Raw genomic sequence first — 17,278 nt, 5'->3', positions numbered from 1 at the left:
ACAAATGTAAAAATAGAAAAAAAGAAAAGAATTCCCTCATGCCTCCCTCTGCACCCAACATAAATTCAAACTCCTTAGCATGACATTCCAGGTCCTTCATGGTCTGGAAGGTCTTTGCTGACCTTCCAGGCTCCTTGCCATGTGGTGTCCCCACCACTACCCAGCCCACTCTCCAATGCTCTTCCATTATTTTTCACAAAGGTCCTCTGCACGCTATGTGCCCACTGCCTCAAAGGCCCCTCCTCAGCATCTCTTCTTGGTAAACTCCTATACATCCTTCAAGACCCAGCTTAAATGTTACCTTCTCTGGCTCTCCCTCTGGCAGAACTTAAAACTCCCTTCTCTATCTGTGTCTTTTCTAGGACTTCTCACAATGTTGTAACTGATCTCTTTATATGCCTCCTCTCTCCTGTACTTGGCAACAGCTTTTTGGAAAGAGCATGGAGTATAGAAATGTGTGACTCTCTGCAGGGTGTGTGCATTTCACACATCATTCACTCAATAAATATAAATTGAAGCCTAACTGGACAAGACACCAGGCACCATACTAGGCACAAGGGATAGAGCAGTGAATAAAATAAAGCCACTGCTGCATGTGTGTGCAACACTGTGCCCATAATTGTGGCCTGTGTGTAAGAGTATGCTCATGTGAAGCTGCATTGTGTTTGCTTGTGGACATGAGGTGTTTGTGGCTCCTGGATACTTTGTCTGTTGAATCCTGACCCCAAGTGACCTGCTGATACAGGGCACCTTGGAAGTTAATTAGGCCAACAGACTGTGTCTGTGCACTAATGAGAAGCCTTCCCCAGGTGCCCCTGCCCACCTTCTCCACCTCTCCTGTGGTTCCTGCCTGGCTTGGGTTTGGCCTTTTTAACCCAAAGACAACATGCATCCAAATGAGATTTTCTCTAGTGCATACGTCTCTCTCTCCCTCCCTTCTCCTCTGCCTTCCCTGTATCTCAGAAAGAAAAGGCCTAGGAATAAGGAAAAGGAGGAGGAAGAAACATTTTTTTGAGGACATACCATGCGGCAGGCCTGTGCTGGGCAGTTTACACGCATTATAGGCAATTGTAGACAGGGCTTCCCTTGTGTCAGGCACTGACACTTCACCCCTAAGGCTGGGTTAATCCACGTATCCACCCTATGGTGTAGGTGTTGTTCTTTTCCCAGTTTCACAGAGAAGGCAAGAAATCACACAGTGAGAAAGTGGCAGAGCTGGGATTCAGGCCTCAGCTTCTCCCACACAAGCCCACAGATGGGAGGATGAACAAGGAGTCAGAGTGGACCTGTGGCTCTCCCCTGAGAGGATACCAGGATTCGAGGCTCAGCGCCCTGGGAGGAGTGAACCCCTCAGTTTCCTGAGCCTCATCAGAAGCAGTCTGGGGAGGCTAGGGCCCAGCCAATGGCAGTGCAGGTCCCAGCTCCTCCTCCTCCCAGGCTGGGCCAGCACACCCGGCAGGCTCTGTCCTGGAAACAGGCTTCAACGGGCTTCCCCGAAAACCTTCCCCGCTTCTGGATATGAAATTCCAGCTGCTTGCTGAGTCCTATTGCCAGCTGCTGGGAGCCAGAAGAGCCCTGAGGAGTAGTCACTCAGGTAAGGGCATCTGTGTCCGCACGTGCCCTGCCCCTTGGCATACGTGGCAGGAGGACACTTCTCTGCTGGGGAGTGGTGGGATGTGGCCTGGACACATCTGCCACCCTGGGTCCTGATGGTGGAGGAATAAGGGGCTCTGGGTTCTTTCAGGTCTCCCCAGCCGGGCAAAGGTGGGAGCAGGGGCCAGACCAGAAGCTCAGCAGGCAGGGTAGCTCTGCCTGGGCCTGCAAAGCCCTGCCCCACTCCTCCCCAAGTAGGGATGGGCTGGGTGAGAGTCCCTGGGGCTAAGGGTGGGGCCTTCCTGGGTGTTCCCTGAGAAGCTGCCAAGAGTCCTACCTTAGACAGGACTGAGCATGCAAGCTGGTGATTCAAAACAGAGCTCCCCCCAACCCCCGGCCCCCACCCCCACCCATCCCCCATCCAAGTGGCACAGGTGGTATGGAGACAGGGTGGTGGGCAAAGGTTCCCCCAGCCACCCTCATCCAGGATCCACCCACAAGGGGAAGGACAGAATCCGTCTGCACACAAACAGGCAGGCAGCTCATTGAAACTTGAGGAAAGGGTCTGAGGCCTAAGGCTGGGCAGTTCCCGGAGGGTGGGCTCTAGAGCCAGCCTGCCTGGGTTCAAATCCTAGCTCTGCCACTTATTAGCTGTGTGACGTTGAGCAAGTTAATTAATCCCTCTGTGTTCCTCTTTCCTCATCTGTAAATTGGGAATAAAAAATATGCCCTTTCCTAAGGTTGCTGTGAAGGAATAATGTACTGATTCATATAAAGAACTTAGAGCAGTGCCTGGCACGGCATGAATGCTTCATGGATATTGGCTGTTATCACTACTCTGCTTTGCAGTTGATCATGCAGAGGCTCCAGAGAGCCTGGTGAGCTTCAGCCTGGACCAGCATGGGAAGGCCATCATGAGCCCTTTAGTGGCTAGGCAGACAGGTTCCTTGGGGTCCCAGGGTGCACAGTTGGTTGAAACCACAGTGCATGGGTCTTAATGGACACACTCCCATCCCCAGGAATCAGGCAGAGGACTCGCAGGTGAGGAAGTGGGGACCCCTTACTCTGCCTAGCAGTCACAGTCCTTACGTGGAGGTGAATCTGATTCTGTGAGTTCATCAGGCCAAATTCACCAGCAGAACTGACAGGAGCAGCATTTTCCACTTGATGTCTTGACAAGGCTGTTCCACAAGATGATAAATGTTATGTCAGGAGGAAAAGGGCTTCTGTGGGCAAATGAGTTTGGGCAATGCCACATATTTCATACCTCTTTTGGTGAATTTATTAGTGAGTTTATTAGCACGGTTGAGCAAAAGAACCCTATTTAACTTTACTAAACCCAACGTTTGCCAACTTTTCTTCACACAGAATCCTCTTCTCTCACTTCTCCTATTGCCAACCTATGGGACAGGGTTCCAGGGAACACTGTTTGGGAAACACTGGAATACCAGGTTACTCTAGGAAGCCTACTGTATGAAGAGAATTTATTGCTGCCTGCTTTAGCTTTCAGCTGGATTGCATTGGCCATGCTTCAAATGAGTGGCACTTGAGCAGGACTCTGCCTGGCTAATTACAGAGTGTTAGACCAGATGGGGGCTTGGGGACAAGGTTCCAGCCTCCTTTCCAGTCCCATCCCTGAGCCAAGAAAAGGACAAAGAGCAGGTTCCCCTGGGGAAGGGGCTGTCTGAGAAGAGGCAGCAGTGCTCAGAAAGGAGAGAACCATCTCAAGGCTCAGCCCCCTGAGGAGGAGGGCCAGGGTTGAAACAGAGGGAGCAGGCAGATTGTCCCAGCTCCGTCAGTCTTCACTCTGCAGAACCTCAAGACCAGAGCCTCAGGCCCCGGGAGGAATGAGTGGCTCCCTGGACCTGCCCTTATCCACTGGTATTGGTAAGAGCTGGGTTCTGGACTTAATTACCTATGCTCAAATCCCAGCCCTGCACCTAATAGTTGTGTAACCTTGTATAATGCCACTAAACCTCAGCTTCCTCCCTCTACAAAATGGGGACAGTAGTAGAACCCAGCTCCTCTAGTGATGGTGAGGATGAAATGTGATGACATATTTCTACAAAGTGCTCAGAGCAAGTCTGTGATAAATGTAGGAAATTATTGTTCTTGTTTCCCTGCAGTAGCAGCTGACGCGTGGGTCCACCATGAACTGGAGTATCTTTGAGGGACTCCTGAGTGGGGTCAACAAGTACTCCACAGCCTTTGGGCGCATCTGGCTGTCTCTGGTCTTCATCTTCCGCGTGCTGGTGTACCTGGTGACGGCCGAGCGTGTGTGGAGTGATGACCACAAGGACTTCGACTGCAATACTCGCCAGCCCGGCTGCTCCAACGTCTGCTTTGATGAGTTCTTCCCTGTGTCCCACGTGCGCCTCTGGGCCCTGCAGCTTATCCTGGTGACGTGCCCCTCACTGCTCGTGGTCATGCACGTGGCCTACCGGGAGGTTCAGGAGAAGAGGCACCGAGAAGCCCATGGGGAGAACAGTGGGCGCCTCTACCTGAACCCCGGCAAGAAGCGGGGTGGGCTCTGGTGGACATATGTCTGCAGCCTAGTGTTCAAGGCCAGCGTGGACATCGCCTTTCTCTATGTGTTCCACTCATTCTACCCCAAATATATCCTCCCTCCTGTGGTCAAGTGCCACGCAGATCCGTGTCCCAATATAGTGGACTGCTTCATCGCCAAGCCCTCAGAGAAGAACATTTTCACCCTCTTCATGGTGGCCACAGCTGCCATCTGCATCCTGCTCAACCTCGTGGAGCTCATCTACCTGGTGAGCAAGAGATGCCACGAGTGCCTGGCAGCAAGGAAAGCTCGAGCCATGTGCACAGCTCATCACCCACACGGTACCACCTCTTCCTGCAAACAAGACGATCTCCTTTCGGGTGACCTCATCTTTCTGGGCTCAGACAGTCATCCTCCTCTCTTACCAGACCGTCCCCGAGACCATGTGAAGAAAACCATCTTGTGAGGGGCTGCCTGGACTGGTCTGGCAGGTTGGGCCTGGATGGGGAGGCTCTAGCATCTCTCGCAGGTGCAACCTGAGAGTGGGGGAGCTAAGCCACGAGGTAGGGGCAGGCAAGAGAGAGGATTCAGACGCTCTGGGAGCCAATTCCTAGTCCTCCACTCCAGCCACCTGTCCCAGCTGGACAGCACTGGGCCAGTTTCCCCTCTGCTCTGCAGCTCGGTTTCCTTTTCTAGAATGGAAATAGTGAGGGCCACTGCCCAGGGTTGGAGGCAGGAGGGCGTTCATAGAAGAACACACATGCGGGCACCTTCATCGTGTGTGGCCCACTGTCAGAACTTAATAAAAGTCAACTCGTTTGCTGGTTCCAGGTGCCCTCTGGTTGTGCGGCCTTCGTGACCCTCACACGTTCATGGTGTCAATCTCTCTGCCCCCGTGAAGAGCTGCACTTGATCCAGCCTGTGAGGGGCATCCTCTCTTCCAGAAAGGGGGCCCCCAGTACTCCAGGGGACGTGCTACTTGCTCATGCTCCCATCTAGCCTTTATCCCCCATGGCAAGTTTAGGCCTGTGGGTTGCCTGCAGAGAGAATGGAGCTTAATCCATGTTGCAGTGGGAAGTTCATGAACTTAGAATGCCTGTGTGGAATCCAAGTTCCACCGGGACTCTGGGAAAGTAACTTAAGCTTCTCTCCAAAATGGGTTAATAATACCTAGCCTGTGGGGTTGTGCTGAGGACTGATGAGCTCATAGCTGTGGACAGGGTTAGCCAGCTGTAAAAGGACACATAAATGTTAATCATTGGTATTAGGAAGTGCTCAATAATGCCTGTGAGAAACGAGGCAGAAGGCCCCTCCCTAGCTGCACATTAACCTTCATCATCCCAGCCAGAACACGGGTCCCAGGCCCCCCACCAGCATATGTGAGGTCCCACTCCAGCCTCCCTGGAGGCCTTCCCCAGGACCCACAGAGGATGGACAGCGATGCTGTGCCCGGCCCTGTGCTAACTGGGGCATTTCATGCTGCTGACCTGCATTCCTTGCCTCCACCAAGGCTATGGGTGCCCCGGTCTAGAAAAGTCATAGTTGAGCCCTCCCATCCCCTACACAATCCAAGAACTTCCCAGACTCCAGTCCCAGAAATATCCTACCACCAGAATGGGATGCGTTCCTGCACTAAATTAAGGTTGCCCGTTTCCGTAGATGTCAGCTGCTGAGGACCTCAGAATCAGGCTTCCCAGGAAAAGGGCAGGAGAGAGGGCAAGGAGGCAGGGTAAGGAGGCAATGGGAAGGGGACAGGGTCAATCCCACTGGTGCAGTCCTAGGCCTGGGCATAATGATATCAGGCTCCTGAATCCGCAGTCTCACCCACATACCTGCCTGCCTGGGAGCCAGGCTCAGCCATACCTAGCCAGGCTAGAGAGGAGGCGTGGGCCAGGAGAGAAGAGCCGCAGGTGTTTGCTCTGAGTATGTGCCCGGGGAAGTCCGCCCTCCTGACTGCCCACCCAATCACTCTCGCTTGGCTCATTGGCCCAGAAAGCCCCACCCAGCAAGGGAGAGAGGAACAAAAGCTGCCTCTGGGAGGTCCTGAGGCAGACAGACAAGCCCAAGGACAAGGAAGCAGCTACTGGACCCAAGAAGGGTGAGGACCGAATAGGGCAGGAGGCTGGCCAGGAAGCAAGCAACCAGCTGAGCTGAGGATATCCAAGGGACCTCAGGCTGTGGGCTGGGCTTCAGGGAGGGAGCCAGAGGGTCAGTGTCCGTAGAGGATCCCCAGGGAAGTGCCAAGGAGGAGAAGGAATGTCCTGGCTGACCTAAGGGACGACAGAAGATTGGGGAAGAGGGGGTATCAGGAAGAAATGGGTTTCAGTTCAGTTTAACAAACATCTATTGTGTGTTCACTGGGCCAGGCCAGTGCTAGGTGCTAGGGAGACAGAGGTGAAGAGCCTGCCCTCTAGCAGCTGACAGCCTGGCAAAAAAAATAAGACAGGTAAACAGACCATTTGGGTACAGGCGATGCCTCTTGCTCTGAAAGTGTCCCAGGCACACGATGTCTGAAGAGGCTGAGAGCAGAGTCAGGGATTGGGGATGGGGAAGGAGGAGGGTAGGAGGAGGGGAGGGTTTGGACATGGGGCCTGACGGGGACTCCAGACAAGGGGGTGTGGAGGTCAGAGTCCACAGGAGAGGGGCCTGAGAGGAAATAATGGAAATGCAGCTAGCAAACAGCCACTAAATGGACAGAGGAGGGGGTGCCCCCAGAGAAAGTAAATGGGGGGTCCACACCATGCCAGAATCCATCCTCGGTCCTTCCTAAAGCTGGAATGGTTGGAATTCCAGAGGAACCCACTGTGGTCAAGACAGTCAGCCCTCAGGCCCCGGCACCAGTACACGGGTTGGCAGGGATGATATCAAGTCCCCGTGATTCCAAAGCACCTCTGTTTAGTTTGGGAGGGAATGCCAGGGCTGAGAACCTTCCTGGAGCCAGAGGCAAGGAGTAAGGATGAAGATTGCTCTGGGATTTACCAAGGGGCTGATGTGAACGTCCCCAACACGGGGCCAGGCTCCTGTTGGTGTTCAGTAAAAGTGGGATGGATCTGACAACAGATAAGGATACGTTCCCACCCCTCCTGCCCTGGCCCAGCCCTGGAAGCTGATGGGAGAGCAGATCGTCCAATTCAAACCTACGGTCTCTTTAGAAGTCATGGGCTGAAACTTGGGGTAATAGAGGTTGGCTGGCATATCCATGCAGGATGATTGTCTTCACATGTATCTATTACCTTGTAGAATAAGGTAGACCCTGATTTTGGAACCTGAAGACCAAAGTGCAAGATTAGCTCTGCTACTTCCATCTGTGGACCCTTGGGCAGGTATCTCTGGGCCTTCACTTACTCTTTGTGAAATGAGGACAGGGGTAATCCCTACCCTACCAAGTCATTGGGAGTGAAGACATGATGACACGGTGATTGTGAAAAGATTTTGTCAATCGCACCAACATTAAGGGTGCCCATCTCCAGGTTCCCCCAGGCCTCAAGGCTCCCAAGGCCTGAGTGGGCAGGTAGCACCCAGGTATAGACCTTCCACGTGCAGCACCCAGGATACAGCCAGCATGAACTGGGCATTTCTGCAGGGCCTGCTGAGTGGCGTGAACAAGTACTCCACAGCGCTGAGCCGCATCTGGCTGTCTGTGGTGTTCATCTTTCGCGTGCTGGTGTACGTGGTGGCAGCGGAGGAGGTGTGGGACGATGAGCAGAAGGACTTTGTCTGCAACACCAAGCAGCCCGGCTGCCCCAACGTCTGCTATGACGAGTTCTTCCCCGTGTCCCACGTGCGCCTCTGGGCCCTACAGCTCATCCTGGTCACGTGCCCCTCACTGCTCGTGGTCATGCACGTGGCCTACCGTGAGGAACGCGAGCGCAAGCACCACCTGAAACACGGGCCCAATGCCCCGTCCCTGTACGATAACCTGAGCAAGAAGCGGGGCGGACTGTGGTGGACGTACTTGCTGAGCCTCATCTTCAAGGCCGCCGTGGACGCTGGCTTCCTCTATATCTTCCACCACCTCTACAAGGATTATGACATGCCCCGCGTGGTAGCCTGCTCCGTGGAGCCTTGCCCCCACACTGTGGACTGTTACATCTCCCGGCCCACGGAGAAGAAGGTCTTCACCTACTTCATGGTGACCACAGCTGCCATCTGCATCCTGCTCAACCTCAGTGAAGTTTTCTACCTGGTGGGCAAGAGGTGCATGGAGATCTTCGGCCCCAGGCACCGGCGGCCTCGGCGCCGGGAACGCCTACCCGACACGTGCCCACCATATGTCCTCTCCCAGGGAGGGCACCCTGAGGATGGGAACTCTGTCCTAATGAAGGCTGGGTCGGCCCCAGTGGATGCAGGTGGGTATCCATAACCTGCGAGATCAGCAGATAAGATCAACAGGTCCCCCCCACCTGAGGCCACCCAGGAAAACCGGCAGGGGCAGTGGCATCCTTGCGGTAGCAGGGTGGTGAGGAGGGTGGCTGTGGGGGCTCAGGAAGCTCGCCCAGGGGCCAATGTGGGAGGCTGGGGGTAGTTTGGTCCCCGGGTCCTGAGCCTCAGGGGAGGGAGGTTGATGGCTAGTAGGGATTTTGTATATGGCAACAGTGTATGTCAAACCTCTTAATAAATATGATTTTCCCAGTACTTTGCAGACCAGGTGGGGAGTGGCCGATAGGAAAACGGGGGGCGGGGGGGATTAGGTGGACCTCAGAGAGGATGCCGAGACTACTCAGTGAGCACCTGAGCACTGGAACCTCAGATCCAGGCTCACCCCTCACCCCCCAACACACACAGAGTGTGCCCCCAGAACATGGTGGGCTGTGCCCAAAGGCAGAGGCTACTCCAGGGGCCTCTGGGTTCTGCAACCAGCTGGCCAAAGCAGGAGGAGAGGAATTCCAGGAGACCCTGTGCCCAGCAGGAGTCGGTTCTCAGTGATAGTCCATCACAGGAATGAGCGTGGGTCGGGCCTCCCTAGCCCTGCCCAGCACAGGTCCCGGATAGGTGAGTCCCCTCTGACGGTGGGAGGGGCAGGGCTGAGAGCAAGCCAGGGATGGGAATCTGTCAAGGTGCCCAAGAGGCACATCCTACAGGCCAGGGCCCACTGAGAGTGTCTGAGCTGAAAGGTCCCTCCTGGATCCTGGAGTCTATGGAATTTCATGTTCTTTTTCACTGATACAACTTCCCCATCCCATACTCCCCCACCCCACCACCACTCAGACTTTGGCAACACCCAGAACCACACCTCCACCCTAACATGCCTCCAAGTCCCACCAAATGCCCACTAGACAATTCCCTGGGAGGCCCCCAGGCATCTCATACTCGCCACTCCCAAGCTGACCTCATCAGCTCACCCAGACCTGCCGCCTCGAAGATGCCCCACCCCATCTCATGCAGGACACAGCTATTCACCCAGCTGCCCAAGCCAGGGGACGAGACAAGCCTGACATCCTTGTCCCTCACACCCCACACCCCCACTGGCACCAAATCCCACTGATTCCAGTCCCTAAATGCCACCTGAATCTGCTCTTCCTCTCCTTACAACAACCTAACTACCTCCTGGACCTCCCCCATCTGCCCTCCGCTACAGGGATGGAGTGATTTATCTGTCTATGCAACTGACCATGTCATTCCACCTGCTTTAAAATTTCTTCCACCATCACCAGCCCCATGCCCTCAGCATGGCCCCCGCTGACCTCCCCACTTCATCCCAGCTTCCTCCCCTTTTCTACCTGCAAGTAATACCAAAGGGCTCCTGGTTCCCCAGGCAGACACGTCATGTGGTATCATTCCTCGTGCCTTTGTCATGCTATTTCCTCTGGCTAGAATGCCCTTCCCACCCCCTCTGTGATCCTCCCTCGAACCTCTAGGACAGCTTTACCCATCTCTCTAAGTGCCAGCCTCGCTTGTCCCTCTGCCACTCTCCCCAAATCGGAATTGTCACTTCCCCTGAGTGTCTCCCTATCAGTCTGTGAGCCCTTAATGGGCAGGTCACTGAGTCATCCAGGTCCCTGCTGCCTTCAATAAATGCTTGTTAGATGAGTAAATAGTCTGCTTGGGGGAAGGAACTGAGTCTTGTTCATCGGAAACTTCCACCACACCTAGCCTGTGGACTTCAGCAAAGCATTTGTTTGCTTGCTTTGTTTTGTTTTTGTTGTTTCAACTAGAGCCAGCATCAAAGTCTCACCTTTAGGTAAGCAAACTTGGGTCTAGAAAGGGGAAGAGGCCCTTCAAGACCACACAGATCTGCTGAGTCTGTCAGGGGCTCTGTCCTCTGTGGTCCACAGGTAGACTCCACACCCACCCCTGATTATGGCATAAGATCGAAGTCACCTGTCTTTAGGGCAGGCTCCCTGGAAGCAGAGCCAGAGGCAGGGGTTTCTGTGCATGTGAAGGAAGAAGCAAGGGGAGTGGGGGAAGGAGGGGCTGAGCTGAGCAGGGATGCAGACTCAGGGAGATGCAGCCTTGGCCCGACCCCTGTGGGATGAAGGGGCTTCAGATCATAAGTCTCACCACATTTCAGTCGGTCATTACTTCAGGTGCCCCCAGTGGCAGGAGGGTTGGCAGGAAGGGGTAGGTGGCTCTGGCTCAGTCAAAATCAATTCTTCAGGGGTAGCCATAAGCCATCAGCAGCCAATATTCACAGCATTTGGGGAATGGATTCCCCCAGTAAAGGAGATATGGGCAGGGCACCAATACCATCTACTACACTCCTGACTCCAGGAAACAAGAGTAGCTCCCACTTCCAATCCAGACTAGAGCTGTGACCACCAGCCCAAAAGAACAGGGTGGCACTCCTGACCAGTTCAGAGCCAGATAGCCCCACATTGCTCAGACCACAGTAGCTCCCAAGTCCAGGCCAGAGGACCCCACGATAGCCAATGCCCCCAAGATTCCAGATCCATCCTCCAGGGGCAGCTGCTTGGTCCAGCTTATAGTGAGCTCACTCCAGGACCTGACAGCTCCCATGGCGACCTCTCCTTGGATGCTCTTCCCAAAGATCTCGAGTCCTGAGCCACTGAGCCAAGTGGGGACCTTCAGAGGAGGCTGCGACTAAGAACTGCTTCAGCCATCAGGCCATTTATCCTCAATCCCACCCACAATGTCAAGACTCACACTGCTCTCACCACCACTCACACCTGTCCACCTTCACCTTCTTGAAAAATCCCCCTTTGCTTCCTCTTCTGCCCTCTGTCCTGCCCACATTATTGCCACCTACCTCTCCTCATTCATTGAAGACTGAGCCCACAGCCAAGGCCTTCTCCTCCTGCTATTCTCCCATGATCCAAGGCCTCAGGGGTCACCTGTGCATCACCCTGTCCTTTCTATCCCATGACCACCTTTGCCACAACATTAAGCTACCCACTAGCAGGACCCCACCCCAGACCTGGTCATCACCCAGAACTGTTTCACCTCTAGAGCCTTCCATTCCTGGAAATATTTGTTCTTTATTATTCACTTTCATGTGAAAGCTCCATATAAGGTGCTAAGGAGTCATCTGGGAAAAATCAGACATGGTCCCTGACTTCATGGAGTTTACATTCTAGAGAAGAGGACAACTACCAAACTCATGGTGCACTGGGGAAGCTGGGGAGAGAGGGAAGAGGATCTAACATCCAGGCATCCAGAAAAAGGCTCCCTGAGACATCTAGAGAAGGAGGATTTTGCCAAGCAAGGAGGCGGAATTCCAGACAGAGGGGATAGCTTATGCAAAGGGAGAGTATACCTGGTGACAAAGATGGAAAGAACCCAGGAGCGCTTGGGCCAGGTGAGGGGCTCAGGTAGGAGTCAGGCTGGAGTAGACAGAGGCTGGCTCCTTGCAATGATTTCTTTGTAAATCTCTGCTAATGACTTTGGACTTTATCCTGAGAACAATGACAAGTCCCTAGAGAGATGTAGCACAGAAGTGACATGATCCAATTTGCAACGTCTCTGGATACAACGTGGCGGGGCCAAGGCAGGTCTACCTGTTTGGAATCTGGTGCAATCGTCCAAGCAAGAAACAGCAATGGCCTGAACTAGGGTGTGCACCTTGGGGATGGAAAGAAGTAGATGGACTTAAGAAATGTTTACAAGATAGAATCCAAAAGATGTGGTGATTTAATTGGGTGTGGGGATCAAAGTGACACCCAGGTTTCTGGCTGTGAATGGTGGTACCATTTACTTGAGTGGGGAGGTGTGGATGACTTCAGTTTCAGACATGTTGAATTTGAGATACAAGTAAGATATCGTGGTTTTTCCCTCTCCTTCACGGATGACCTCAGCCCCTCGTTCAGTGTCTTCCATCTGCTACTACATTTATTAGTAGTGACTCCATTTTCAACACCTTGACTTCTCAGTTCCTTGGCTTCCTTGATTTCAACAACCTTTTTATCCACCCTTCCAACCCACCCACCTGCGTGTTCACACCCTAGTTCTGTCTACACCAAGAGCTGCATCATCTCCCATCTATGTGGCTCACCCAACCTGATTCCCATTCCAGCAATCCTTCTGCCCCATCTACTGACCCACCACTATGTTCCCCCACCCCTTTCCATTCTCCCTGCCCTCCTTTCTCAGCTTAGACTCCACAGTCCCCCAGATAATCACCAGCTTGCGGGTGTCCTCCACTCCCTCGCCTTCTCATGCCTCTCCAGTACTCATCTGGCAAGACCCTAACTCCGGTTAAACCCAACTCTCCACATGGCACCTGTTCCTGAGCACCTGGAGGATAATACAACTGGACTGACTGGTCTCCATTTAAACTTTTGACCACAAAGTTCAAGTGGACACTCAGCACCTCTAAGAAATTCTATATTTTCCTAAAACTTTATCCCTACTCCCCAAAATGACTCTATCATGCCTTCTCCTCTTTCCTCAAACCTCCAGACCCCATTCTCCTAATCCTCCATTTAAGCTGATAGTCAGGCATAACAGCGTGCTGGGAATAGAAGCAAAAGGCCAGCTCAACTCAGCCTACAGCTACCACATCTGCCAAACTCAAAGCATGAGCGGCTGTCAGCCTTGCTCCTCCCCTGTAACGTGGACAAAGCATCCCTGCTCCTGGGACACCCTCCTCCACTTGGACAATGGACCCCTTCACCCCTCACCTACTCTAGACTGTGCTCCACAGTTGGTGCCTCTCTCTCCTGCCTTGCCATTTCCCTTTCTACCAATACACTATAATGCTTTCATCTCTCTCTTTTTTTGAATTCTCTCTTGAAACTCCAGTCTTCTCCAGCTGCTACCTCATTGCCAAAACAAAAGCCTCCTATACTTGCTGCCTCCACTTCCTTGTTGCTTTAACTTGTTCCAGTCAGGACTGCTCTTGTCAATATCCCCAAGGGCCTCCAAGCTGCTACATCCAGTGGTCCATTCTTCAGCCTGGCCTAACTCCCTCAGCATCATTCAGCCATGAAGAGCTCCTTCCTCAAACATTGTCTCCTCTCGGCTTCCAGGCAGAATCTCTCCTGGCTTTCCTCCCACCTCACTGATGTGTCTTTCTTGATGTCCTTCAATGCCTCTCCTTCCTCTTCCTAAGCTCTAAATGCAAGATGCCCCAGGGCCCAGTTCTCTACCTTCTTTCCTCCTCTCTATACATTTCCCCTTCAGTGACCTGATCCAGTACCACCTATAAAACCATCCATAAACTGATGACTCCCACATTGATGTGTTCAGACCTAACTGTTCCCATGAGGGTCAGACTCCTGTATTCAACTTCTATTGGTCATCTAAAATAGAACTCCTAATTCCCCTAACTGAGAACAGATTTAGTTTTCTCCAGGTTTTCCCCACCTTGGAAAATGTCATCCCCATCCATCCAGATGCTCAATTCAAAAACCTGGAGTCTGTTTCCTCGTAATCATATTGGCATCATTAGCAAGTTGTGTTGGCTATAATTCCAAAATACCATATCAAAATCCAAACACTTGGTGACTTCATAGCCAACACCCTAGTCTTTCCAAGTGCCTCAGTCCCAGGCGAAGACACCTCATTTCTACACCTGGACACCTGCAGCAACTGGTCTCCCTGCCTCCACTCTTGTTCCCCTAAAAGTCTTCTTCCACATAGCAGCCTGAAATATCTTTCTAGCACGTCAGTCAGACCAGTGGAGTCACTCCCTGACTTAAAATCCTCCAAGTGGCTTCCCATCATGGCCAGAAAAATAAATTTAAGCCAAACTCTACCATCACCTGCAAGGTCTTATGGGGTCAGGCACTGACTACTGCTCCTGCTCCAAGCCAACCTCCCTTCACTCTCCCCTCTTGCCATGCTCCACCCACACTGGCCTTCTCCCATCTTGGGGTCTTTGCACCTGTCTCGCTGACAGGGCTCTTCCCCTCCAGCTTAACATGTCTGTCTCCCCAGCATTCACATCTCAACTCAGACATCCCCTCTTCCAGGAGGCCCTTTCTGACCCACCCTCCTCACCCACCACACACTGTCACTCTCCATTATGTGATCTCATTTTATCTTCTTTGTAGCACTTACTAGTATATGAAATTTTCTTATTTTTTTACATATTTATTCTCTTTATTGCCTCACTGGGATGAGCTCCTTAAGAAGTGGGACTCTGGGCCGGGCGCAGTGGCTCACGCCTGTAATCCCAGCACTTTGGGAGGCCGAGGCGGGCGGATCACAAGGTCAGGAGATTGAGACCATCCTGGCTAACACGGTGAAAGCCCGTCTCTACTAAAAATACGAAAAATTAGCCGGGCTTGATGGCGGGCGCCTGTAGTCCCAGCTACTCGGGAGGCTGAGGCAGGAGAATGGCGTGAACCCGGGAGGCGGAGCTTGCAGTGAGCCGAGATCGTGCCACTGCACTCCAGCTCCGGCAATAGAGCGAGACTCCGTCTCAAAAAAAAAAAAAAAAAAAAAAAAAAAAAGAAGTGGGACTGTGTTGTCTTCACCCTTTTATCCTCCAGCACCTAGAAAAGTGCTTGACACATAGTAGGCACTCAATTAAAATGGGTTGACACTGATGATGGGCACCCAGGAGATGTCTAGTAGGCTGCTGATGTAAGAGGGAAAAGGACAAGTCAGGAGATATCTATTTGGGAGTTGTCAGCATAAATGCATGAATATAAGACATGATTTTGCTCCAAAATTACCCTTTAGGAAGGAAGCCTTTGTCTTTCATTCAAGTCTTTACAAAGTTCCCTGCATTTGCGGGGCATGCTCTCAATTATTGCATTTTGAACAACAAAACGCTCTTTGGGGAAAACTCATTAGCCCGAAATAACCTCAATCAATGAAGTTTTGGATATTCATGGTGGTTGCTTGGCAGAAACAGAAAAAAAAAAAAAAGTGAAGGCAAAGGCATTTCACGTATATTGAATCATTATTCCCAAGGGCAGGACTTTACAATTGCAAGGATTGTCTTTGTAAGCAAGCCCATTTTAAAAAATCACTTTAAAACAATAAAGGAAGTGGTTATGTTATGGAGATGACAAATACTACTGGAAGATTTTTTTTATTTATGCAACCTAATATTAAGCAGCCAGACTTTTATGGCAAAGAATAAAATCTCCAGCATCATACACAGATTCAAAAAGCACTATGTCACAAATAACTTGGGCAGAAATAAAGTTTTTGTGTTTTGTAAAATGTTGATAACAACCAAAGCTCTAATGATATGGACTCAGATGTTACAGAAAAATGTTAAAAATTTAAATAAAATTACTTCATAAAGCATGAGGAGAGAAAAACTAATACTTCTTACTACATTGTTGTATACAATGTGATTTTTAAAATGTATAACAAACTAAGTTAATACAGTACATTTTATTTCAACCACACTAAAAGTTTATGTATCCAGGTCAGCCCCCACACATTTTTGAGGCTCTCCTCAATGGGAATATGGGGGGTTACCTTTTATCTGGAGACATAATCTGGGCCTCTATGGTAGTTGGGGGCTTGAGCCTTGGGAGTGGGTAAGACCATACAGAGACTGGGGGAGAGATGAGAAGATACCCTAGGCTGGAGACTTACAGGTCAAATAACATGGGGGAAAGACAGCTCCGGGCAGGGTAAGTAGAGATCATACAAGCCATGGGGGTATGACATCGTAGAGGAGGAAGATGGTGTCGCAGAAGCCAAGAGAAGTGTTTCTAGAAGGAGAAAGTGATCATCAGAGCCAAACGCTGACACAGGCCAAATCAAATAAGGACTGAAAAGTGTTCGTTCGATTCACAAGATGGTCATGTGTACCTGTGCAGGAGTATGGGATGTAGAAACCAGGTCCCAGGGCAGTGAAGGGACAGTGAGGGCTGGGCACATGGAAACAGGTGTGAACAACTGGCTGGTGAACGTGGCTGTGAGAAGAATAGGAAACAAGAGGGTGTTTGTTGGCAGGAGAATGAGGGGACCAGCGAAGATTTTTTTAACGATGGGAAGTCTTCCTATGCTCTGACCACGGCCTCCACCCCGCCCCCTCACTTAGCTCCTCCCTCAACACCTGTTCGTGACCCCATAGGCACTTCCAGACCTGACGCTGTGTCCTTCTCTCAATCTACCAGCCTCCCTGCCCTACATCCCCTTCCTTCTGCAGCCAGCCTAGGCCTGAGCTCCACAGTGTCTTTATTATCACCCTTATCTCACATGGGAGCTGCCTTCCCTACTAGACCACAGGCTCTCTGAGGGCAAGAACAGTATCTGTCTGGTTTGGCAATGTATCCTCAGACCTCGCGCCACGGCCAGTACACAGTAAAAGGGTAATGAATATTTGCTGAGATGGTGACTAGAATGAACTGCTGTTGCATGGCATCCCCACTACCCTCTGCCCCTCCTTCCTTAGCAGAACTCCAGGCCCCAATCAATCCAACGGGGCTTTTCCATCTCTCCACCCTGTGTTGGACTCTGCTAGAGTAAACCACCCAACCAAACAGAGTGAGGCCACTGCAAATTCTTGCTCTCCCACCTAACCTGGGTGCTCGGTGCCACCTGACGAATTCTGCTTTGGTCTCTCTGCTGTTGTACATGGTGGCAGTTTCCTCAATTTCTCCATTCTCCTCAAACTTTCTAGCATATTCCATCTTATTTACATCCTATTTCTTAAAGAAAGTAGAAGCTATCTGAGAAGAATGCTCTCCTCTCGACTGCCACCAAACCTACAGACCAATGCTCATCCACAACCTCCCTCTCTCCTTTCCCGCAGCACAAATGGGTGGGCCCACTGTTAATTCTCTAAACTCCCCACCTGTGCATAGGATC

General features: G+C 51.7%; 2 protein-coding genes across 2 annotated transcripts; both read left to right on the top strand.

Annotated features, from left to right (window-relative positions):
• The first annotated feature begins 1,427 nt into the window (after positions 1–1,427).
• GJB5 (gap junction protein beta 5) lies at positions 1,428–4,925 on the top strand. Its single transcript, XM_003812561.4, has 2 exons — positions 1,428–1,594; positions 3,720–4,925. Exon 2 carries the CDS (start codon positions 3,744–3,746, stop codon positions 4,563–4,565), a length of 822 nt encoding a protein of 273 aa, XP_003812609.4. The 5' UTR covers positions 1,428–1,594; positions 3,720–3,743; the 3' UTR covers positions 4,566–4,925.
• Positions 4,926–6,516: 1,591 nt separating this feature from the next.
• GJB4 (gap junction protein beta 4) lies at positions 6,517–8,746 on the top strand. The gene has a single exon (XM_034960839.3). It carries the CDS (start codon positions 7,662–7,664, stop codon positions 8,460–8,462), a length of 801 nt encoding a protein of 266 aa, XP_034816730.3. The 5' UTR covers positions 6,517–7,661; the 3' UTR covers positions 8,463–8,746.
• The last annotated feature ends 8,532 nt before the right edge of the window (positions 8,747–17,278 follow it).

This window comes from Pan paniscus, chromosome 1 (genome assembly GCF_029289425.2).
Source record: "Pan paniscus chromosome 1, NHGRI_mPanPan1-v2.0_pri, whole genome shotgun sequence".
NCBI classification, from domain to species: Eukaryota; Metazoa; Chordata; class Mammalia; order Primates; family Hominidae; genus Pan; species Pan paniscus.
Note: the sequence above shows the minus strand (reverse complement) of the source record. Positions and strands in the feature narration are given on the sequence as shown.

Coding starts and splice junctions, on each gene's coding strand:
- GJB5 (XM_003812561.4), top strand. CDS start 3,744: ATGAACTGGAGTATCTTTGAGGGACTCCTGAGTGGGGTCAACAAGTAC.
- GJB4 (XM_034960839.3), top strand. CDS start 7,662: ATGAACTGGGCATTTCTGCAGGGCCTGCTGAGTGGCGTGAACAAGTAC.